General features: G+C 43.3%; 2 protein-coding genes across 27 annotated transcripts in view; one reads left to right on the forward strand and one right to left on the reverse strand.

Moving 5' to 3' along the window:
- Positions 1-366: 366 nt before the first annotated feature.
- On the forward strand, positions 367-4,773 carry DBX1 (developing brain homeobox 1). Its single transcript, XM_083840305.1, has 4 exons — positions 367-791; positions 1,082-1,183; positions 2,320-2,522; positions 2,835-4,773. Exons 1-4 carry the CDS (start codon positions 443-445, stop codon positions 3,210-3,212), a joined length of 1,032 nt encoding a protein of 343 aa, XP_083696431.1. The 5' UTR covers positions 367-442; the 3' UTR covers positions 3,213-4,773.
- Positions 4,774-13,628: 8,855 nt separating this feature from the next.
- NAV2 (neuron navigator 2) overlaps positions 13,629-25,300 on the reverse strand; it is a 425,654-nt gene continuing 413,982 nt past the window's right edge. For all 26 annotated transcript variants that reach the window (XM_083840326.1, XM_083840308.1, XM_083840331.1 and 23 more), the window contains 5 exons: positions 25,092-25,163; positions 24,413-24,609; positions 23,834-23,952; positions 18,517-18,720; positions 13,629-17,397 (listed from right to left, as the gene is read on the reverse strand). In XM_083840326.1, the coding sequence (XP_083696452.1) occupies positions 17,272-17,397; positions 18,517-18,720; positions 23,834-23,952; positions 24,413-24,609; positions 25,092-25,163 (718 nt within the window). In that variant the 3' untranslated portion in view covers positions 13,629-17,271. The remainder of the gene's footprint in view (positions 17,398-18,516; positions 18,721-23,833; positions 23,953-24,412; positions 24,610-25,091; positions 25,164-25,300) is intronic.

Raw genomic sequence — 25,300 nt, forward strand, 5'->3', positions numbered from 1 at the left:
TTTTAAATAGGCATTTAATTAGCCTGTGTGTGTTGCCTCGGAACAAAACCCTGCTGGGAGCCTTTGGAGCGACGTCTTCCAAAGAGGCGGTCAATATGCAAAATTGATGACTACACTTTCTTTGTGGCTCGGCCATTGTGCGCGGGGTGCTTATAAAGTCTAATCCAATCATAAATTGCGGCCCCGGACCAATGGGGAGCCCCGGGGCGGCCGGTGAATGAAGCTCCGGAGGAGAACTTTGTTGAACCCCATTGTTGGGGCTGTCACCGCTCAAAGAGCCCGAGCGGGGCTGACCACTATAAAACCCCGCATCCAGGAGGAAGGGCACAGAGAACCCTGCCCGGCTCGCCAGCGGGATCTTGGCAAGAGGGCACGCAGACAGACAGACAGACAGGCAGGCAGGCAGACAGACGGCCGGGAGGGCGGGCGGGCGGCCCCGGCGATGATGTTCCCCAGCCTCATCGCCCCGCCGGCCGTGTACCCCAGCCTGCTGCGGCCCACGCCCACCCTCACCTTGCCGCAGTCGCTGCAATCCGCTTTCTCCGGCCACTCCGGATTCCTGGTGGAGGACCTGATCCGGATCGGCCGGCCCTCCGCCTTTCCGCCGCGAAGCGCCCCGGCGCCCAGCATGTCCCCCCCGGCCGCCCGCACGGACGCGGCCACGCCGGAGCTCGGCAGCCCGGCCGCCTCCAGGAGGGGCTGCCCGCCCCCGGCCTCCGCCTCCCCCGGCGGGGACTCCACTTTCCTCAAGTTTGGGGTCAACGCCATCCTGGCCTCCGCCCCCCGCGCCGGTAAGCGGGGGTGGGGGCGGCGAGGGGAGGGGGAGAGGGACGGGAGGGAGCGGGCTTCGGGGCGAGGAAGAGGAGGAGGAGGGAGGAAGGCAGGCAGGCAGGGACCCTCCGGGGTCCGGCTCCGCAGCCTCGGCGCCGGGAGCGGGCGGGCGCCTGGACGGGGGCAGCGGGGCCCCGAGCTCGCCCTGCCCTGCCCTCCTCCCTCCCTGCAGCCTCCGTCCCAGCCTCCCTACCCCCCTTGGTCCCCGGCCGCAGGACCCCCCCGGAGCCTAACCCTCTTTCTCTCCTAGAGTCCTCGCCGGCGGTACTGCAGAGCGGCCCCCCCAAGGCGTTCTCCTTCCCGTACTTTGACGGATCCTTCCAGCCCTTCATCAGATCCTCCTACTTCCCAGGTAGCCCCCCCCCCCCCGCCCCGGCCCCCTGCCCTCTTTCAGCACCACAGCCGCAGCGGCCAGCTCCCGCCTGCCCGCGCCAAGCGCGCCCCCGACGCACCTGCGGCGCGCCCCCGACGCGGGGAAACGGGGGGGGGGGGACACCGCGGTCCTGCCCGCACCGCCCCGGCCCGATGCGGGGAGAGCAGCTCGCCATAATCCCCCCAAATCTAATTACCCCAACAAGCCATTAATGTGAAGGGAAAACAGGGGAAGGGGGGAAGAGGAAGAAACACCCCGAGCTCCTCCATTCACGCTCCGGATAATGGAATTTGCTCCCTTTCTCCGGCGGGTGAATAGCCTAACAAAAACAACTTGAGCTTTATAAATAGCTTTTCATGTCCATTTAATGAAAATGATTTGGGGAAAGAGACGATTGTGCCATCAGTATTCTCCCGAGGAGCCTGGCATGCCGTTGTGTTTAGTTTGAAAGTGTAAATCTCTTTTGTCCCAATAATATATGGCGTTAGCTGCTTGTCCTCAGTCTTTTTCTGTTAGTTCATTACTACACAATTACCATTCACGCTTCATTAGCATCTCTGTCTCTCTTGGGGAGGTTCTCCCCCCCCCCTTTTTTTTTTAAAGGCAAAACTCTGCCCTTTTTATCATACCAATGCCATTGGGAGCCAGGCAATGTGCTAATTAGCTGATACTTTTCATGTCTTCGGGTTGAATTCTCCAACTTGGGGGAGGGAGGGAGGGAAGGAGGGGGGAGAAGAGATTAATATAAGAAGCCGAATACCGATTGATCAGAACTGCGTCTGAAGAGGGCTGGTTTTGTTCGAGCTAGCAAAGTCCTCATTTTCATCTCAAGCATAAAAAAGTGTCTGAGACGATAAAAGCTTTTTTCTAAAAAAAAAAAAAACAAACCAACAAGTGCTTCTGAGCAGCAGAGCGAGGTTTTTTTCTTACACCTCCATCTCAGGGACCCCTGAGCCCCCCAACAAAGCAGGCCACCACTGTCACATCTCACGTGTTTGAGCCGATGGCTTTAATCCTGGTTACTGGGGGGTTATTTGGGCAGAAGGCTCCTTTTGGGGCCCCAGCCGGCCCGTCCAGTGGGGTGCCCTCCGCTCAGCCCCCTCGCTCTCCCGCAGCCGCCTCGGCCGTCGTGCCCATCCCCGGCACCTTCTCGTGGCCCCTGGCCGCCCGCGGCAAGCCCCGCCGCGGCATGCTGCGCCGCGCCGTCTTCTCCGACGTGCAGCGCAAGGCGCTGGAGAAGATGTTCCAGAAGCAGAAGTACATCAGCAAGCCCGACAGGAAGAAGCTGGCGGCCAAGCTGGGCCTCAAGGACTCGCAGGTGAACGGGGTGATGGCGGGGAAGGGGGGCGCGAAGAGCCAGGGCTGGGTCAAGAGCAGGGGAGGGGAAAGAGGGATGGGAGAGGGGAGAGCTGCAGGGCTGTGAGCGTTGGCCAGAGCCATGGGAGCAGCACGATCCCTGGGTTGGGATGGATCACAGCCCTACCGCCCCCCTACCACCCGGAGGCCAGGGTCAGGCTGTGCATTCCTGTTAGCTCCGTCACGGACACGACCGACACAGGCATGCAGCCAGCAGGGCCTCGCTGGTTCCTGCTTTACTGAACGGCTTGTGTCTGGCTTCCCTCCCGCCCAGGTGAAGATCTGGTTCCAGAACAGGAGAATGAAGTGGAGGAACTCCAAGGAAAGAGAGCTCCTCTCTTCTGGCGGCTGCAGAGAACAAACCCTCCCCACCAAGTTCAACCCTCACCCGGACCTCAGCGACGTTGGCAAGAAGTGCGCAGGAGAGGAGGAGGAGGAAGAGGAAGCTCCCACCACGTGCCTGCCCAGCCCCCGGCACCCCCTAAGCTACCACCAGTCCCCAGAGCACCTGCACTTGCGGGACAGACTGGACTCCCAGATGCCTCCTTCCCCATCTCATTCCAGCAGCCCCAGCAAACCCTCAGACTTCTCAGACTCAGAGGAAGAGGATGATGAGGGGGAAGAAGAAGAGGAGGAGATCACGGTCTCTTAGGTCACCTGCCTGCCCCTACCATCGCACGGGGACATTGCAAAGATGTAAATAACAGAGTGCTATAAATTGAAGAGGCCACATCCCACCTGCATGTCCACATGCTTCTCCAGGGCAGGTTCTTTACCACACAGACATAAGCCTCCCTGCTCAGAGGTATTCCTTATTTTGTGTCCCACGTGAAGGCTTTCATACTCGTAGCATCAGTCAGCCTTCTCACAACCCCTTCTCCACGCTTCCCAACCAGCACGTGCTCAGCTAGCCGTACTCCCCTGAATGCAAGCACCAGGCAGCTGCTCCCCTTACAGCAGGGAAGAGAGCGCATCCTACTGCGGGAAATGCTTTTTCCAGACCAAACACCATCATCAGCGACAACAAAAATACAGACACCGTGGCCGTTTTTACCACTGTTCAAGTGCATTTCCAGCAGCTACTAAAACTTGGAAACCTGAAGACCGGCTGACCTTGCAGTTTGCTCCTCCAAAGGTCAGTAACGTGAACGGGGTACAGCCCAGCGCCGCCTCCCCCCGCGCTCACCCCGAGCAGCCCGGCACCTGCACAACAAGCCCCTGGACATCACCGCTGCTGATGTAAGGTATAAGGTAACAGCATGCCTTGTGCAATGGGGACCTCCGGTGTTTATCTATTTCCCCTTTTAATTGTGCATCGTTCTTCCCTACCAAGCACTGTAACTCACTTTTCTGCCCACAGGCCTGTGCTTGTTTTCCACTTAGCCTCTGCTGTTTGTGATGTGGACAGAGGAAAGTGGATGTGCCTCTTTGATTTTGACTGAACTTCGCTGTCTTTGCACAGCTTATATGAACTGTACGCTATTTTGTACACTTACTCTGTATGGATGTTTTATACCAAGGTTATTGTGAATGAATATAACAACGGCTCAACAAGGTTTCCCTTTTTTTTTTTTTTAAAAGAAACAACAGCTAAACTACACACAAATGCAGCTGTTTAATTGTGTAACTTATAAAGAAACGCCTTTATTTTGTATTTTACTGTGTACAGACTTTAAATATGTGTATATATAATAAAGCAAATGTTTGTCAAATAAAATAAAGTAGCCTTCTGAGCTTGGTCATTTAGCACTACTTGGTTCCTGTTTGCAAGCTACTGTATGTTGTGTCTGGGGCCAAATAGGGAAACAAAATAAAACTACCCTTTATCAACACTCCAGTAATTCAGTAAAGTAAGGTAGCCAGAAAAAAAAACATTTTCTAAGGAAAGAAGATAGTTCTGGTAGGACAAAGCTAAAACAAATGGAACTAGCCTGATCGTTCTTTGCTTAGTTTTTATCAGGCACCACAGTAAAATCCACGCCACCTGTTGAATCTACAGGAGCTCCACTACATGGGAGTATTCATTCATATTAAGTGTGTGCAGAAATAGCACAGGAATGGATTCAGTGATCACATGGGTCAGAAAGAAGGTATTCACCCTCACAGAAGAACTTAGTTCTCATTTGGAGAGGTTTTAAATCTCTAAAAAGATAACCTAGCACATATTGCAGTATGAATTAGGACATTTGAATTAAGATGAATTCTGCTCTTCCCAAGACCTAATTGTTAGAAACTCCCCCTTCTCAGGCTGTCTGTCTTCTTTTATATCTTCAAAGCTCAGTAGCCTCCCAAAAATGCAGCCATTAAAAACCCCTTTATTCATGTTCTTTCTGAATAGGCAGGAGAAATATGTTCTTTTTAACTTTGACAACAGCTTTTTTTTTTTTTAAATCCTTTCAAGAATAAAAACATATATTTTTAGTAACTTCTAGAAGAGGGAGATCACAGCCTAATTATGTTATGCCACATCTACAACATATGTTTGAAAAACATTCGTCCAGTCTGCCACATGCAGAGGGACAGGAACATGCCACCCGCTGAGAAAATGTTTCCAAGTTCATCAGAGCACTCCTCTCCCCTGAGCACCAACATCACAAGTGCAGGAGGACTTTCTGTCTTTGACTGAAAGGAACCAAGTGCTTCCAAGATAGGAAACAAAACAAAATCATCTCCCACCCTTGCTTCTGACTTGACATAGGCTGTATAACTGTCAGTCCGTGCTCTTCCAACTGGGACAGCACTCCCTTAGCTAAACAAACCCACCAATATAAACACATTTATAACCATTTCTATTCCTTCTTTTTCTAAGATTTTTTCACTACATTTTATTGGATGTATCACTCACTTTTCAAAAACAAAAAACAGTCACACAACAACTTTGAAACCCCAGTCCTCATATCCACAACACAAATCTTTTCATCCATGAGACGAAAGGAGAAGAAAACAGTATTCTCCAAGAACAAGAGCTCATAAAGGTGGTTCAAAAAAAAAAAACAAACTCACGTTTAGACATCAGAAGACATTATTTATGATAGTTCTTGACTAATAAATGCAGTGCTTTGCTTTTCACGGAGATCTACAGAACAGTTTCCTTTAGTACACAAAAGATCGTGTTGCTGGGTGGCTCCATGGGTCCCAGCACCTAAGCTATAGCCAGGAGGCTGCGGTACCTGATTATTTGCACTAAGCACCACTCTTGCCTTAGTAGGCAATAGACTTGAAGAAGCCAGAAGTCCCATCCAAGACTGACTTGATTTTTTTCATGTAATATTAAAAGCCTGGGACTAACAATAATCAAGAAATACCACCTGGCCCTGGTAAACATCAGCTCAAATTTCCTTCACCCTTTCCACAGCTCCTCAACGCGGGCAGGCCACATTCGCATTTGGCGTGACCCAGGAGAAATCAAGGAGCAAGACAACATAGGCAGAATGAGGGATTGAGCACAACTGTATTTATTTAGAGAAAATCGATGACAGGCAAAAACAACAACAAAAAAAAGAGTCCTTCCAAGCAAGCCTCACTCACTGTCAGAGCCCTCGTGATGGGATCAAGCATTCGGACTGGGAACACGCAGTATTACTTAGAGCGGCCCAGTGAGAAAGGAAGCAGTATGATGCTACACACGGCAGAAGAAAAAACAGGATCTATCTCCACGGACTTACTATTGGAAAAAGATGTTGCTAAACAAACTCTTCAGCCTTAAATGTAAGTCAAGCATGTGTTACAATGCAAAGCTAATACATAACACCCTAGGTATTTTTAGTTAGTAACACACACCACAGAAAAATATTTTTCCCTTGCATGCAGGTAGCTGAGTTCTGCTGAAACAAAGCTTTCATTACAAAGGCCACTTAATTAAGGGTACAACAACCCCTTTTAACAAAGGCATGCAAGGTCTCCAGCTACTCCCCCATCAGGTAATTGGGCACACCTGGCCAGGACACTCATTTCAACTGTCTTCTACCCCTCTAACACCTTGCAGCCATAAGCAATTGATAGTATACAGCAGACCACTACAAAGAGAACAAATCAAGCACATGCAGAATTTATCTCACAGATCACAAAGGAAAATCGAACAGCAAGTATTTTAAAGCTTATCCAAAAACGCATCCCCCAACCTTACCTAAAAGGTTACACAAACATGCATTGAACAGCAGCTAGCACAATCTACTTCATGTTCATTCCAGTAAAACAGCTCTTGTGTGCATTATCAACAACAGGTACCCTGGACAACACATTATTATCTGAATATCAGCTCTGTAAGTGATAGGGAACCCCATAACAGTTATTTAAAACCTCTGTTTGTACAAATCTATTAAGCACAAAGCCATAGTTGAGTAATCTATAAAAACATTTAATTAAAAGACACATTAAAAAATCATAAAGTACTCCAAAAACAACAGGTACCATCACTCATACTATAATATAGAAACAAAGAACACATTCAAAAATCTGAGCAGATGCCATTTATCCATAATCCCTTCTGACTCAGTGTTCAACAAGCTACTAGTCATCTTACACCTTTTGGTCTTTATAGTTGGTCTGTGCTTGGAACATCATTACCAAAAATAATTATTTTATAGCACTCTTTCCAGCATACCATCATTAAATCTTATCCTGCTAGACAAGCATCCTTACTAAACAAAAAATTTCCTAGAATTGCTATTTAACAAGTAAAATCCCACACCTAAAATGTGAAACTTAACAATCTTACTAACTTTTTTCCAACAAAGTTCTTCTTTCCTTGCAGTGAAAAGACCACCATATAACCACCAAGCACAACCACCTGAAGTTCAGAGAGACCTTAATATCAAGGTATAAAGCTGGTGTTTACTCACCGCTTGCAGGAACGCAGTCCCCTCTCAAATGCTCCCATTTCAGGTTCCTCTTTGCTGAAGGTTTCCTTCCTGACCGAGAGTTCACAGCTACTATGGGATGACTAATGCAGGACAGCTGTGCCAAGGGAAGGCTGCAGAAGTAGCTACACCTTCCTCTGCCTCCTGTTAAGAATAGAAACTGAGTCATTAACCTCAAATGTGGAGAGATTCCAGTTGCTTTAGAAGGAGCTGCTGACACCTGGGCTTGCTCCTGGTGTGCATCACACAGGGAGCTCAGCTTGGGTCTATTTCTAAGAGTAAAAGGTTTCATCATTCACTATCAACAGAGGGAATGTCAGAGGCCACCTCCCCGTGTTCCCCCAAGCCAGCTTATCTTGCTGTGGCTAGTACAAAACTGCTGGCCAGGGATCATTCTGTTTGTTTGAATACAACTCTATGCTTTTGAAAAGGAGGGAAAGTGGCAGGAATGCCTCCTTGCTGTCATGGAGGTGGAATAATTTCCACATTGAATGGTGGCACCAGATGTTTTGAAACCTCAGCGCTGGAACAAAACAAGGCTGATGCCCTGGCACCAGGGCACCACAGCGGGTAGCCCCGCGTTGGACTGTGCCAGTTCTTCTATGTGTCCATGAAAGAACACATCTGTACAAGTAGAAATCATCTAGTAAACCATAGCTGTTAACACAATGCACAGTAAAACATATTTATCCTATCTTTATGAAACACTGTCCTTCCTAACAACAGTAAGCAAGAAATTCTTGCTAGCCATCTTGCATTGGCAATGCTGCAGCTAAGCTGGGGGGAAAAAACAAACAAACAAACAATCAAAAAGACCTTAAATTGTCTCCTTTGATGAGCACCTCTCATCCAGGAAAGATTTAAGATTACGATCTTAAAGGCGAAGAGACCAGGACACAAGGCCTTGGTTTCCAGCAGCCACAGGAGCAGTCTGAGGCCTGCGAAAGACAGAGCTGCCAGCACTGACCCCAGCCAGAGGGAAAGCGGGCTCCTCTAGGGAGACCCAAGTTCAGGTCCCTAAAACACTGACTGCCTTCAAGAAATCTTTACTCAGGAAGCTTAAGGTAGCATTTGACATGGCAGCTATGGGCTCTACTGCTGTCAAGAGGAATAAGGCTAGGCTTCACTCCTGGTTGTGTTTCCTCTTCTCCCCTTGCCAAACGCACATCCCCTGGCAGGTACCTGGGCCAAAATGATCATTAAAGAGCTGAAAGCTGCAGAGAACTGATTTGTCTTATTTGATTTGCTCTGATTTCAGACGATCTAGCACCTGGAACTGCCATGCTAGTGTGTCAGACCTCTAAGGGGCAGAAATGCCCAGCTTGGAGGGGAAGAGGTGTAGAAGATCATCCCTTCTGCCAGCCTTTGTTACTAAATCCTTTATTCTAAAATGCAGGAGCCTTAAATACATCTAAATTCTGCATTTTTATTTATTTATTTATTGGCCTTGACTGAACCTGATATAAAAGAAAAACACTGTTCAAACACCCAAAGAGACTCCAGCACCACCGTCCCAGCCCAAAGGACATGCATATAACACCAGCGAAAGCCCATCAGAGCAGCCAGGACCTTTGAGGAGCACTTTAATGAACTTGCATAAGCACCAGGCATGCTGCTTTTACTTAGTTTTACCTCCCTTACAAAAAAATTACCACACCTGATGTTGTTCTCTGGGAAGAACTCTGTGTCCTAACAGCTGCCTTGCACTGGGTGGTGCTGGTTCACTGCGACCTCCAAGAGAAAGGTGCTCAGGCTCAGTCAGGTGTCACTCAACATGCTATTTATTCGCATTGACACTATGAGAAGAGAACATCGTGAGCAACTTTATATCCCTTTAGGTGAGGGAACCCTGAGAGGAGTGGCATCAAACAGGCCTCAGAGCCACACACAGCATCCTGGTCAGGCCCTGCCTGTAGAAGAGACTGTCCTCTTTTGGCCAGTTGAGTTATTACAGGATTCTTCTTACCAGAAAACAACTCTTCATCATTTCAGCAGGCAGGGAAAAGGTTGTTCTCCCAAGAACAAAAGGCAAGGCCACGCAGGTGGCTTGGTCAGCGGTGCCCAGCAGGGGCTGCCAGCGCTCTCCACTACGAGGATGGCTGAGGGGGGTGATTTCAGGGGTTGAGTTCCTCAGCACAGGCCCGAGGGCCGCACTGTGCTTGCAGCGCGGCTGTGCTGGGCTTGCACGGCTGGGTTATGGCAGCGCGGGCTGCAGGGTGGCCTCTGTGAGAAGAGGCCTCTGTCAGGCAGAGCCAGGGCCAGTGGGCTCCAAAAGGGACCCACCTCTGGCTGGAGCCCAGCAATGCTGATGGTGCCTCTGTGATAACATAGTTCAGAAAGGTTAAAACGACAACGAAAATATACACAGCAGCAGCTATTGAGTGAGAGGAGTGTGAAAATGTGAGAGAACCAGCCTTGCAGAGACCAAGGTCGGTGCAGGAGGTGCTCCAGGCACGCAGCAGCAGTTCCCCTGTGGCCCGTGGAGAGGCCCCTGGTGGAGCAGGCTGTCCCCCTGCAGCCCATGGGTCCCACACGGAGCAGATCTCCACACTGCAGCCCGTGGAGGAGCCCCCGGTGGAGCAGGTGGATGTGGCCTGGAGGAGGCTGCGGCCCATGGAGAGCCCCCGCAGGAGCAGGCCCCGGGCCGGAGCTGCAGCCCGTGGAGAGGAGCCCACGCAGGAGCAGGGGGGCTGGGGGGAGCTGCCGCCCGTGGGGGATCCGTGCTGGAGCAGTTTGCTCCTGAGGGATGGACCCCGTGGTACAGAGCCGTGTGGGAACAGTGCTTGAAGGACGGCATCCCATGGGAGGGACCCCACACTGGAGCAGGGGAAGAGCATAAGGAAGAAGGACTGGCAGAGACAAAACATTAGGAACCAACTGCAACCCCCATTCCCTAACCCCTTCTGCCAGTTGAGGAAAAGAGGTAGAAGAACTGGAAACGATTCTGAACCTGAGAAGAAGACGGGTGAGGGAAAAGCGGTTTTAGTTTTGTTTTTATTTCTCAGTCTCCTAGTCTGTTATTCACTGGCGATAAATTAATTTTCCCCAAGTCAAGCCTGCTTTGTCCATGATGGTAATTAGTGCCTGCTCTCCCTGCAGGGCTGGGCTCTCAACCCACAAGCTCTTCTGTCATATTTTCTTGCCCTGTCTTGCTGAGGAGGTGGAGCATGAGTGTGGCTGGCAGGGCACACTCAGGCTAACTTATGTGTGACTCAGTAGCTCCTTGATGGAAGATGATCTTCCAGTCAGGATTACTACTAGATCTCACTAGAAGCAAGAACCTCCTCCCTTCTGCCTGTGGACCTCTTCTTAAGTCAAGGTCATTCAGAGCTCCTAACTGCCCAGCCACATGTGGGTGAACCTCTTATACGAGCAGGAGGAGGAATTACCCGTGCTTGGCTAGAACATGGTCTCTATCCCTTGGAGCTTCCTCAGCCTCCTTAAGGCTCCAGTGAAGAAACAAATTGAAAACATCTGTATATCAAGGAATGAGAGGACCATGGATTTTCTGACTGAATAACCAAATTGAGATGTAGATGGAGAAGTACTCGCCTACAGACAGTTCTCTTAAAACTGACAGAGATGGGGATTGTCCTCAGCTGCTGTGCTCTGCTCTAACCCCCAAAAGTCTTTTCCTGCTTGACTATGGGGTTGAGGACTGAGGGCTTTATAAGGTCCACAGGCAGCTGCTCCTCTCCTGCCAACGTACTGCAAACATATTGTGAACAGCAACCTGGTATGGATCCTCCAGTGCTAAGGAGGGGCTCTAAGTGGCAGATCGTCTGTTTCATTCAAAACTAGAAATCACTGAGGAGAAGGAGGTAGCTCCACACCTCCAACCCTCGGTTATCACACCTGACACAGAGGTTAATGTCAGAATCATCAGCATCAGTAAAAGGGTAAACTGCGCACAAATGCAGAAGAGAGGACGGAAGCCTGTAGGGTACCAGGAGGTACTTCCTCTCCGGCTCTTGAAGCGACTACTTCAAGACACCAGTGGAAAAGATCAGTGGAAAGCAAAGGATGTAAGTACATGTCACAGGCTGCAAACTGATCTACTTCTTAAAATGACTCCAGGGAATTTCCCCTTTGACTGCAGAAAGGAAGTCTGGGCTGATCCTAAAGCACTGAGAAATTATGAGGTGGATCTGGGCAGGATATAAAATAAGAATAAAATGGGATGTTGGAAACAGAAACACCAAGCAATAAAGGTTAAAGAGAAGGTGAGGTAAAGGAAAAAATATGTGAAGTTGAGCGTACGAGACAATGTGCACTGAAACAAACAAAGAACACAGGGAAAGGACAGGGGAGGCTGAAATAGGGAAGAAAGGGAAGAAGAGGTCCTGGGAGAGATCAAGCATCTTGGTGCCAGTCCAGTATTGATTCAAATGTTGTCCAAGATCAGGGCTAGAGTATCTTACAGGGCCAATTCCAAAACATGCAATTCTGTACGTTTACAGAACACGGAAAATCTGCTAGAGCATGTCCAACACTACTCTGCCTCTGGAAAACTGCTGTTAAGGGACAGATGAAACCACCATTACTGATGAACAGCTTTGAGTTACAGCTTGCGTCCCTGCGCTATTAAAAGGCTAGTGAAGATGCTCGTAACTCAGAAGGAAAAATTACAAGAGAAGGAAAAAATAGATGCAAGAACAAGACAGCCTACAAAAGATAATTGCTCCACAAGACTCTATGATTACCAATTAGCACCCAAGAAATTTCCTTTTGATACGATGTAGGTACTTCCTAGCCAACTTCATTCTCTAGGCTTGCCCCAAGCTGCAAAGACAAATCCAAGTATTTAGTAGGAGAATCATACCGCTAAGTGTTCCTGCAAATATCTACCACTAAAATTTCTCTTTCATTCATCTGAGAGTAAGCTATAAAGACATAGCTAAGCCAGTTGTTGGCTATACAGTGGATAAGCTGCAGTTTTTGATATCAGTTATGGAATGTCTTTAAGTTCCTACAGTCAACGCTGTGTCCCCATAAGTGAAATCAACACCTTTGTATCATACTTATTTTTTAGTTTGAAAAGTAGGTCAACACAACTATTGAAAAATACACCTGATTTATTCAGTGATTTTCAGAAAGAGCTGCTGGGAGTTGTAGATTCAACTGTTTTTTGATTTAAGTAAATCAAATGCACGTCATCAATTCTCAGCAGAATTTCTTCTCTTTCATTTGATATAAGAGAATCTATTACCAATGTCAGGAGTTCAAGTCTGTAAGTAGAAGACAAGATAACTACAAGAAACTGGCAAGTCTGCAGGAAAAGAATAAAAATTAAGAATAAAGTCTGCTGCTGAGAATTATCACCTAGACTTTTAGTGCAGAGGTTTGGGGATTTATGCTTCCTGAAAGGGGAGTACTTTTTTGTTGTTCTTGTTAGAGCACAGCATTTAGTTCAAGTAAAGTAGAAGGAAAATAGATCCTTACATGTTCTTACTGACCAACATGAACTTATCATGGTGTAATCTGTGTCACAATCTAAAGGGTTAAGAGGAAATTGTTATAATGTGTGGGATTGAGCTGCTTACTGCCCTTGGAGATGGGAATGAGAAGTCTTAAAGACCGATCACAGCAAGCACAGACCTTAAGATGGTCTTGTGTGTACAGTGGGGCACACGTGGAATAGAGCTTGCCCTGGGCAGCGAAGTGGTCAAGAAAAATTCTGTCAGTGTCAATACCTTTATTCTACAAAGGAAAAAATGCCACGGCTATATTACAAGTGGCCGGTCTGATCGTCCCAGGACTGCAGGGTCCTGTGGTTAAGGACTCCTAGAAGCCCGTTCTGCAAAGCACGCTCATAGCATAACCAGCATGCAGGCCGTGCATGGCCCCTGCGACCGGCAGGGATTTCTCTTGAAAAGAAGCTGGCACTAGGATCCGTCCGGCCCGCTGGCCACCTATGACTTACTTACAGCTTTATTGCAGCGACATTCCACGTGGGTAGCCCACAGTCCTGTCTTGAGTAGATCGTGGTGGATAATGTGTGCAAACATTAGCTGTAGGAGATAACTGTAATGGTGTAGCACCTCTGCTAAATTTCTCCCCGTGTGAGGGTACAGAGTCTCAGGGCTGTTGGCATCTTTTCACACATACTTCTAAGAAGCCAACAAAACAAGAAGTAAAACCCACAATCTTCGAATGCAAAACAGAAAATGTCAATTAAGAAGAGACAAAATGTTCAGGGAAGCCACAAATCTGAATAAATAAGCATCAATTTTATTGAATCATGAATAATTTAAGACTGGTACAATCATCAGCTTTATTCTCCATGACACAAGGGCGGGGAAGGGGGAGAAACAGGGAGGGTGAGAAAGGGGAGGCATGATCTCAAACAGACCATTCACAAATTCCAATCCTAAATGAGAACTGAAAATTAAATAGGGAGAGGAGCAAATGGAAAACATCATAAACGTACACAAAATACTCAATTCCTAGTTTTTCTCTTTAAAAATGGCTAGAAAAAATTCATCAAAATGCAGCACTTTTAATCAAATATTTACATTTCTATGTTACAATGAAAAATGTACATCTTATAGAACATATTTCATAAACTGTTCCACTGGAAACGACTAGATCAAAACAGCAACCTTCCATTTAATATTGACAAAGAAAGATTTTTTTGCTTTGTTTTTATATTTTTTTCTTGAAAGAAAATTGCCACATTTAGACAAGGTTTCATACACATAATATCGAAGTTAAGCATCAACAATGAAGTATCAGTTTGCTTCTTCCAAAATGTACAAAAAGGCTAGCCAACCCCCTCCCTCCCCTTCCCCAAATAAACCACATCTCATTTATGGCCCGTAGAATTCTTGGCAGGTCTGAAGGAAAGAAAATGGTTTATACTTTCAATTTATAACTCAACATGACTGTTGCATAGAATCTTGCTTTTTTTTTCTTCATGATCTTGTTTTCTTTAAAATTACTTCGCAGGGAAAAAAGGCAAAAAGAAAAACATTATTGAAAAAAGCCTTAAATTATAACAAAGTCACTTAAAGAAAGACTTTCAGAAAGACTTTTTAAAGTAAGATCTATGAAGTCTTGATAAAAATTAAGTGTGCACTACGGGTAACCCTGCTTCCCGAAGTTTCAGAAAACATACTGAATGTTGTGATGCTTAGCATGACTAGCCCACTCAAAATTGCCTCTCTTACTGTAATGCAAACTAGTGTCAATAAAAAATAAAAGATAACAGAAATTCCTTCCTGAGCCTAAGCACAGGATTAAAAATGAGAAAAAAAAATACCCCGTTCCCCACAAATAAAACACCGTTATAAACATGTCTTACAGCACTCAGTTAAAGGTTAAGTGAGAAATTTTCTAGGATATTAAGTCCATTTAAAAGGCCTATCCCTGCAACTGGATTTTTGACAGGCACATGCTGTATCTGCATGGATTCAGTTGGAGGATTAGGTACCAAGATTCACAGTAGTAGCAGGTAAAGTCAGTGCTGGGAAGCAGAATTGTCAAGACTACTGGAAAAATTAACCTCTCTTTAAATCAACACCAGCATGCTATATATTTGATTCCATACAGATGCACCCCATTTTTACAGTACCAAGACTAGAGTAGGAACATTGACTGAGTAACCCTTGGTATTTCATTCAGCAAAATAATGAAATAGAGTTCATAAGGTTAAAACAGTAACAACAGCAAGCCCCCCCACCCCCAACATTAAAATATTTTAATTTTTCTTTTACAATATTTTTCTTTAAAAAAAAAAAAAGTCATCAGCACTTAAAAGTTGTAACAGGAGCAGATTCAAGACCAGCTCAGTAAGACAAAGTAAGTACAGTTATGTTACAGAAAGTCATGAGGTATAATAAAACTATCCTCTCAAACTGAGTCACAGAAGCATGAACTTGTCTGTTACATTACTTTAAACCCATAAGGATTAACAAGCTCTTAAAAAAGTGTTTGTAATAAGTTTTCTTTTGTACATTGAAAAAACCAGCATATTCCTGTAATTTATTAATGACAGCATTTATTATAGTTGAAAAGCTTTTTTTTTTCTCTTTTTTTTTTCTTTTTTTTTTTTTTTGTTTTCCTGCATGGATAAAAGAGCTCTTCAGTGATTTATGTAGCTGCGGATTGATACGAACCTGAAAAGTTATCTCATTTCCCTCCTTTTTGTCACATTTCAACAGATTCTAGTATCTCATACAAACAATATTCACAGCAACTTATGATATTCCAAGAGATGACTTTAGCCCTGTTTATTTAAATAAAATCTCGTAATATACAGCACTAATTTAATCAACACAATTAGTACAAAATAAGGCATCGCTTTAAAATTCAGCACCAAAAGATAGCTGGAAAGGCTAGTACAGATCGATATTGAGGACTGATGTTTTTGCTGAGGTACAGCCCGGGACAGCTGACTTGGTGGTGATGGTGTTAGAACCACTTGCTTCCATAGAAAGGAAAGTGCAATTCTTTGTGAGGTGTTCTTGATCCCCAACAGAAGTACAAGCCTTAACACTGATAGCGTAGGTGTGTGCGTTCGGAGAGGAGGAGAAATAAAACCAGGTTCACAGCTCTGCCAAAACTCAAAAGCATGGCCTAGGTAAACTTAAAAGACGCAGTACCTTCCCTCCTTTTTTCCAGACTGGAATACTGCTAAGATATATATTTTTTGTAGTTAAAATGAAAAAGCATGGAAGTAAATGTTTTCACCAGAGTAGCACTGAAACTGTCACAGAGCTGAGTTTTAACTAATCCGTTTATGGTTGTGCTGATCGGAACAAAAACTCTGAACAAAACCCAAGGTTTTTAGAAAACTGCTGTAATATTTCATGGCAAGAATTAAAAACTGAAAGTCTGATTAATCCCTTCAGGGGTGTAGCTAACCTCTGTGTACAGGGCTGATAGAACACCCATGCATTGCCTAAGGTCCTTTAAAGCTGTAGGGCTTCAAGGGGCAGAGCCCTTGCACCAACTTCTGTGGAGGAGGGAAGCTCACTCTCATCGGTGTAAACCACGTGTACACCACTGAAGTCAACTGAGCATCATGGATGTAAGTGGGAGGAGAATCAGGCCCGGCATAGCAAAGGGCTACCCAATGGCCAACTTTTAGTAGGATTGATTGTTACACAGTGTTTGAAAAAACCTGATTTGTTCAGACTGTATATATATTTTTATATACTCCTATTTATATATATGTATATCTTTACAAACACACAATGAAAGAAAGCCAAGGTCTCAGACTGGCAAGGAGAGCAGCGCTTTTACTTTTCTTTTTTTTTTTTTCTTCTCTTTTCTACTATATTTATTCAAACTTCCCTGTTTTGCAGCTTTGCCTTTATGGAGTATTATTACCAAGGCAAGCAATATTGTTATAGCACCAGAACTATACAAAGCTGAGCTTAATCTGCAAAGCTGTTTGGTAAAAGTCCAGCCCTCACCTAAATGTGGTTTGGTCAGAAGCAGCATAGGCAAAAATTTCCTCTCCTCTCTCCTCTGGACAGTACATGGCACAAAGCTGTTTGCTTCATAGCTGTGAAGTTCCCCCCTCCTTTAACTTTTTTTTTTTCCTTTTAGTAACAATGATTTTAACATCTTCAGTATCTTAGGCATGAGAGCTTACAGCAACTAAACAGAAGAAAACAAAGGAATAGTGCAGTTCTTATCACTGTAAAAAGAAAAACAATACAAAGATTGCTTGGGTTGCCTGCACCCAGGTTCAAGACTGACTCAAAGTGTCTTCTTGTTCTTGCAGCTCTAATACTGAGATACCAGCCCAGCCCAGGAACATGTTTCTTCTCATGAGTTTGTGATCAGGACTCTTGTCGAGTGGGAGAGCAATCATGGAAACAACCTATTTCTATCTAATGAAGATCACAATGTTGACTCCAGAGATGAATCGAGGATGTCATCGTGATGGCTGTTGCTGTTAGAGTCACTGTCGTAACTCTGGGGACTTGAGTAGTTGGCTGCTTCTTGCAGTCTCATTAGCATGTTCATCTACAAGGGCACAGAAGTTCATGATTATTTGCATTCTGAGGCAGAAAGAATATCAACTCCATATGAAAATCAAAGTGGCATTCACTATGCCAGCATGTAACACAGGAAAGGAAGGGAAACGGGGATAATTATTAATGTGCATCTGAAAAGAGGCATTATATTTAAAACAGTTATAGGAGCATACACATTAGTCACGAATTGTATGCTTTTCCAGTAAAGGTAAAAATGAAGAGATTGTATCGATTAGTCCACAGCTGTGCCAAAGGTTCGAGCAAGCATCCTTTCCATCTCTTGCTCTGACCCATGGAAATATGTTCAGCACAGTCAAAATAGGTAAATATGAATGTATTAATATCTAGCTTGATATTTCAAATCATAGAATCATCTAGGTTGAAAATATATTTGTCTATCTATACATGAGCTAGTGAAAGTTAACATGTATTCTGTACTCCCAATTGTGTGGGAAAATGCCTATCTCAGAAGAATAGCTTCAGGGCATTCATAGTTTCAATAACTGTTTCCCACTGAAAGAAAACGGGTATTTAGTCATGCCTTCCAGTTCAGTTTATACGCCCTGTACAAATATGCGTTACCATTTCCTTTATATACACTTGCACTGTATTTCTGATTCATGAATTTGACACCAGTCACAGAGTGTAACAGCTGACAGACTCATTGAAAATCTCAGTTTTCATTTGGTGACTGTAAACACCATGTGAGGTAAAGTAACGTGGCTATTTCATGACTGTGGCAAAACAGGCTTAGCCAAATGGCTCCACTGCACTATTCACACGGTTGTCACCAAATCAAGTACTTCATTCTGGTGTAGAAATTAATAAACATTGGACACACCCCCAGTCACTCCTCAAAAAATGAATCCTCAAAATATCCTCAATGAACGAATCTGAAAAACTTCTGACACTATTTCTTGAAAACTTTATGGGCTTTCTACGTCAACACATTCCACGAACTGTCTTCATGACTTCCCAAGAAACATGGACTTCTTGTTCTAAATCTTTTCAACACTTCTCAGCCATCCTTTACTTTTTCATTCTTGCTTTTAATCCCTGTAAAGAAGAGAAACCAGGCAGATCTGCTGTTTCAAAACTGAGAACTTACCAAAGGATCTCCTTCGGCATCACTCACTGGAACTTGTTTGCTGGTTGAGCCTTCCCGTGACATGGAGTAGCCATCAAACCCCACATCTTCAGGCCGCAGCTGTAGCAGAGGAGGCCACTCATGGTGCTGTGGGGTGGCCGCCCAGGGGTACGTGTCCATTACCCATTTGGCAGGATCCTCCCAGGGAGCTCTCCTCCCATACAACTGAAAAAGTGCAAAAGCATCTTTTAAAGCATTCCTGTTCATTTATCATTTTATTCTATGCTTACCTAACCAAAATTAATGTGCCGTGATTCTTTGACTGCAGATAACATTTGCAAGTAAGGCTGAGCAAAACCAAATGAGATTTGCATCACCCTAATGACAACGTTTTAATTATTTTTGATGGCAAGTGATTTGGAAGAGGCTAACCACCTCCTTTGAGGCTGCAATGCACTTTTATGGGTACCGTTTAATAAAAGGGAGATGTGAAAATAACCTCAATTTGGACAGGTGTTTTTTTCTTTCTTTCTTCTTCTCTCTTTTTTTTTTTTTAAACTTGAATAAAAGTAAATACAGAAAAGAGGCTGTTAACGTTCACATCCAGGTTGCAACAGGAGACAGCTTATCTGTTTGCTATAAAACTGCAGTCAGAAATATGCACAGGAGGAAACGTAATACCTGTTATCAAGTAATAGTGATGGATGGATGTCAAAGCATAAGTTTTTGAAGCCAAGGGAATTTCTTTGTACTCAACCAAGAAAATGCGCCAACAGAATTTGACTGTGTTCCTATTTCAAGTAAGTGTTCTCTATTTCCAAAACTGTTTCTGTGTTACTGAATCTCTACATATCCTTGTCACGTTCAGCTGTTTGCCTTAATTAGCTAATAAATTCCTTTTAATGTCATATGACTTTCAAAAGCATAAATACAACTTTAAGTGACTTTAAACTTCTGCTTTATAATTTTTTGGCCTAAGCATCGTTCCGCAACTGGAGTTCATTACTGGTGCTTTGTCACTTGAATTCAGAGACCTCTCTTTCCTGTACAATGCACATGGGGAAAAAGCAGCGGTATAACAAAGAAATTTGTCATCTCTTTCATGGATCTAAGACTATCTTGTTTTCTTCGTCAGTATTTCTTCCTCCCCACACTCCCATTCTATTATCCTGCCCATTGCCAAACAGCAATAGTTAGGGCAAACTTGAGCTTTCTAGTGCTGTTCCTCACATTGCCATAAATCACTGGAACGTTCTTGCAGCATGGAAACTAATTCTTCCAGTGCAAACAGGCCCCCAAAATGCTGCATCCAAACAGAATGCAGGAGACTGACTTTATCTGGATGCATGGTTAAATCTGATCTTCCAGCATGGCAGCAGAATGTTTCCACAGATATATATCAGGCAAGCGTGTATGAATGGCATTTTGTCAGAGACTCCTATGCAATATTAGAGAATAAAAACAGCTTTCATTCTAAGTGATGTCACGTAGTTCACAGCCTAACCCTTTCTTTGAAAATTTGGCTGCGTTAATTTGCACATGCTAAACAAAGTCTTTTATCTGTTCTATTAGAGCCTTCCTGTAAGAGTTACATGAAACTTATATTCCGGTGAAGCTCAGACACGAATGCTAACTTACTAATAGATGGCAGTCAAATGCCATACGGAAATCACAAAGTATTGAACACTTTCCGGAACAGCACTGAAGCAGGCAGAGCACAGAGCAGGCGTGCCCAGCAGGTGGTGCTAGGCAGTCTTACACATGGCTTTCTGCCGCAAAATAACTCCTCTGGGCCCTTGAGCTGTATTGTATTATTTTCCCAACATAATGTCTTCAAGCTGTGGTAAGTCAGATCGCATATTTTAATCTTGTTGTCAAATCTACGGCAAGTCGTAACAGTTGGTAAGGGCAGAGAATTTTATATTTTCCACACGTCCGTGCTGCCTAGAAGGTCTGTGTGGTTCCTAGATCATTTCTGAAAATTAGCTAGGAAGTCAAATCCCCATTGCAGTATATGAAATCATCATATATCTTCAGCAGATGAAAGATCGAATTACCAGCTTACTATTCCGATCCACAGCAACCAGTCCTGCCCCTTTCATATGAATGCTTTCTAGACAAAGAAGGTGCAATTAAGGAGCAAGAACCTAACAGGTTGGTCCACAAAGCACCACACAGAAACCACTGGAGTAGGAGTGATGGCATCAGGAAGCCACAGAGACTTTAGACCCTCTTTTTGTTGGTGCTCCATTCCATATCAATATACCGAGCAGGAAGAACAATGGGTTTTTAAAACCCTGTAATTTTCACTTCCCTGTTCTGAAGAACCAAAAACTCAGCAGCTCCAACGGGAGCAATTATTTTAAGGATTCTTTTGGCTCACTTGTTTTTGACCCAAAATAGTTCTCTAAATGAGAAACAGAAACATAAAAATAGTTCAGTTTAGATCCAGAGAGATCAGAGTGAAATCAGCAGTCCACCCTTCCTTTCTGGCAGGCAATTTCGCATGAGAGGATGTGTTCTTAAAGGAGTCTTTGTGGGTGTGGGGACAGAAAATAGCCAAAAATGAAATACACATTCTAGCATTAGCTTGTTAATTAATTAGTACAACTCTGGCTGCTCTTTGAGTACTCATGTTTTATTCCCATCCACAGACTCAACAGAGAATTCTACAGCAAACTAGGAAATTATTTAAAATGAAATGAATTAGTGGAATCTGGGGAAATTGGATCGGAGCAGATACAGAATCTAAAGCAAAAAGTGAGAAACTGGAATCCTTACACTTAAAATGCAAGCCATTCAAATAACAAAGAAAGATGCAGATAACAGGCAAAACGAGGAAGCAAAAAGAGGGTTTTATCAATTGTTATGCTTTCTCATCCTTTCTCTTACTAATGTTTCAATGCTTTCCATACCTGCTGATCAGCTGATACAAGACCTCCAAAACACAATACAACATGCCTGAGCATCCCATTGCAGGAGGAAACAAGAACACACCCTCTCTTCTCACTTGTTTTAGGTCAAAAAGAGTATTAGCTTCCCTTACCTTCCTGTATAGGGACACTCTACAGGAACTTTTATGTAAAAATAGTTCTTCTCTTCTGTTCTATTTCTACCTATGTTTCTCTTTGTGCATTCTGAAAACCTGATGTCTGAGTACCTACCACAGTCATCTCAAAGAAAATGAAGTCTCTAGGTACTGTCAAAATTCAAATGGTAAACGCAGTTTGTACAAATTCTCACTAAAACTTGTTGAACAATGCATGTATCTAGTAGTTATGAGGAGCCATTAGTAAAAACTCGAATTTCTATGACAAGGCTGTTTTTTCTCACTCTCTGTGTTAACATCTATAAATCTCTGCTGCCGAGACAGTAAATGAAACTCCAGGTGTTTCTTAAGTGGACAGCTTAAAATCTTTTTTTTTTTTCTTTTAAGCATGTTTTCAAGTACTCAAACTGGTGTGTCTTCTCTTCATTATTGCTTCATCTTCTGCAGAGTACTCCCATCCAAACAAGAGCTGAACCTCAAATACAGAAACAGTATTGCATAGAAAAGAAAAGGTGTTTTTCAAAAGAAAACTTTCACACTTTTCTAACGGATCTTCATGACAAGTCATCCCAATGAATACTGTAAAGGTGACCCCTAAGCAGCCCCAGAATGGAGAGAACTGTTCTTCACAAACCCAAAATTACCATTCTGTGACATGACCTCTTCTCTCAAGGAGCTTGTAACTTGGGAGTTCTTTCATGTTTCAGAAAGGTTTTGGGCTCAGAGACATACATGGTAGAGAACCTATTATTTCTGTAGTAAAATTTCCTAACTATTAATTATTCTTACTAATAACAAACCGTGTCTTGCTCAGTTTGAATTTTTCTAGTGCAAACTTGTCAAACAGCCAGTAAATGTTTTTCCCCCACTGAAGCAGAAGACTCCCAAAGACCAAACACTGTTTCATCTTCCTATTGAGTAAACTGAATAGTTTGAACTTCTCATCTCACTGTACAATGCTATCTGTATCTTAAATTATACCTATTGCCCATTTCTGAACCCTTTTAACTTGTAAATCTTTTTTTCTTTAACATACAGAAGTACTTCCCTCTTCCTACCTCTATGAGATTATAGGTTATACCCCTAAAATGGCATTTGTCCTCTTAGCAAAACACAAGCTTCCGATACATCACCATAATTTACTATTCTCCACTTATCTTCAGCCCTTTTCAACCTCCCAGACTCTCACTGTCATCCACCTTTTTATTTCTTTAAATGTGATCTTGCATTTAGCTCTACTGCAAAACAAGTAATTTTTAAATAAGCAGATTTCACAGATGCTGCAAGGGGAAAGCTTCAAGTTCCATCTGCCCTAATCCTCACGTTATCAAAATACAGGGATTTTTCTCACAGAGAACTCTTTATCAAAAATAACTACTTTAATGTATGCAACACCCAGAATTTACTCATATTTGATGATGCTATCTCCCAAAACACCTTTTAAATTATGTGCTGCTGTTCTTACCCTGTGAACAGAGAACTGAAAAATCTAAATATTTTTTTCCATAATTCCATGTCAACTCAGTAGCAAACCTCTGTTAAGCCATTCCTCCTGATTCCAACATGCTTTATAGTCATGGAGATGCTAAGAATTGCATGAATGTAAGAATTGAATGCCTAAAACTATCCAAATTGTTAGACAGTGTGAATCAGATACAAAGTACAGGCAATCATATGATTTCACTATAGACTCTGAAAGAATTAAAAAGGAATCTACTCAAAATTTCATCCTGAAGATTGAAGAAATAATCAATACTGATATTTGATATTTTTTGATATTTTGATACTGATATCAAAACTGATATTGAACCTATCATGTTCATTTATATGTTTATCTCCTTATACGTCTTTGTTTATCCTCTGTTCAAGATTTCATTTGCAAAGGAAAATCATACGTAACAGTTAATGACCACAAACATGTTTTTCAGGTGCACAGTACAATTTTAAAGTGTGCTCCTGGATTATCAAAAACTGATTTTTGAAAACAGATTATTGAAAGACACTTGGATGCCTAACTGCCACTAAAAACATCAACAGTTTAGCATTTAAGCACTTTTCAAAAAATCACTCTGGAATTGATGTGCTTCCACTCTGTATTTCAAACTGGTAGAGTGAAGAGAGTATTTCTCCCTGAAATTAATGACTACATTTTCACAGACATGCAAGTATTTAGTGTGAAAAGTTACACCCACAGAAAACATTGTCATTATTCAGTTTTCTCTGATGCTGTGTTGCCTTCTGAATAGATACCATTTTAAGACCTGTGATTTTTCATTTTTGTCTGCTCACCTGTAGCCCTTCTCTAACTGCCTCCAGAAGGTATGGGATGATGGAGTAGTTCCACAGATCAGTAAACCAAACTCTTGAACCATCTACATCTATTGGACAAGAGAGGAAGAGCCGTGGACCTGGAAAGGGGAATTCAGGTATTACACTCAAATCATAACGACATGAATCAAAACAGGATCAAGCAACAACTTGCAGCTCTCTAGAGAAAGAAGCCAAGGATGAGAGAACAAACGTAGCTATCTGGTGAAGTGCTCTTCCTTGAGAGTTCAAAAATCCTCTGAGTCAATTTGAAAAACCATAGCTTTCGAGGTGAAAACTATTAACCAGATTTCCTAACAAAGTTGATATCAAGGACTTCAGAGGTCTATCAAAATGGGGAAAAGTAAGTTTAGAAACTTCTTGTATGGTTTGTCTGAGAGTAAAAAAAATGAATCTAAAAGCAGGGTTTAAAGAAACCTTTTATTACCTTACCTAGTACAAGGAAATGTGCAAGGATGCATTTGGTGTACAAGGAAATAGAATACATACGTTTATATATGTCTGGAAATGCATTTCTTCCAGAATGGGCAGAACACTTACCAATAGTAACATCAGAGGAGCTGTGAGCCTCCAAGAACTTGTTCAGATGTTGCCAGACCTTGGGAATCCAATCAATAATTTTAACCAGCTCTGCATTTCTCATCCTGCCACTGATCTCTGTTTCAATTAGTTTTCTCCTCAGGAAACGGCCGAGAAAGCCTTTGACTGGCTCAGTGTGGTTAGCACATAGCACCCATCTGTGGCAGAACAGCAAAAATGTCTGCCATTATTCTTTAGTGCAAGAGAAAATATTCTGGGCTAAATATTTCTTATCGTTTCTAAATGATTATTGTGATCAAAAAGGATGATCCCAGTTGTATATTTTTCTTAGAAAAAATTATTTTCGAATGATGAGTTCATTAGATGAAACAATTCATATCGTGCTTTGTTTCGTCTTACTGCTCACTGGCTATCTGCTTCACCTATAGTCATATTTAAAATTTGTTAGAAGATCAAGTATCTTAAAAATCCTCTGAACAGCCAAAGTTTTATTAACTGTAGTTATTTCAATAACAGCATCATAACATAAAGCTGCACATGTTAGGGCAGCAGCTACTGGAGAATGGTATTTCTATCCCAGTTTGCTATTTCAGCTGATAAGAACAACTTCAGATGACTCAGTAGCCATTGCTCCTTTGTGAGCCCACAAACATAAATGAGAAATATGAATAAGCAGTACCTGAAATTATGATGAAGTTGAAGATTAGGTGTTGAGGAGGTGGCTTGGTTCATTGTGCCAATAATATACGGACTATTAAAAAAAATCAAGCAAATAAAACTTGTAAATTTTGTTAAAAATAAAAAATACTAGGTTTTTAACATTAAAAAGCTTATTCAAACTTTTTATTTTTGGTCAGAGAAGGCTTTTGTAGTTACTTGTAACCGGAT

Source organism: Anser anser (assembly GCF_964211835.1).
Source record: "Anser anser genome assembly, chromosome: 5".
Lineage (NCBI taxonomy): Eukaryota > Metazoa > Chordata > Aves > Anseriformes > Anatidae > Anser > Anser anser.

Bases quoted from the DNA above. Each gene is read 5' to 3' on its own strand.
- DBX1 (XM_083840305.1), top strand. From the start codon at position 443: ATGATGTTCCCCAGCCTCATCGCCCCGCCGGCCGTGTACCCCAGCCTG. The intron at 792-1,081 runs GTAAGCGGGGGT...TTTCTCTCCTAG, and splicing joins GGCCTCCGCCCCCCGCGCCG to AGTCCTCGCCGGCGGTACTG. The intron at 2,523-2,834 runs GTGAACGGGGTG...CCTCCCGCCCAG, and splicing joins TGGGCCTCAAGGACTCGCAG to GTGAAGATCTGGTTCCAGAA.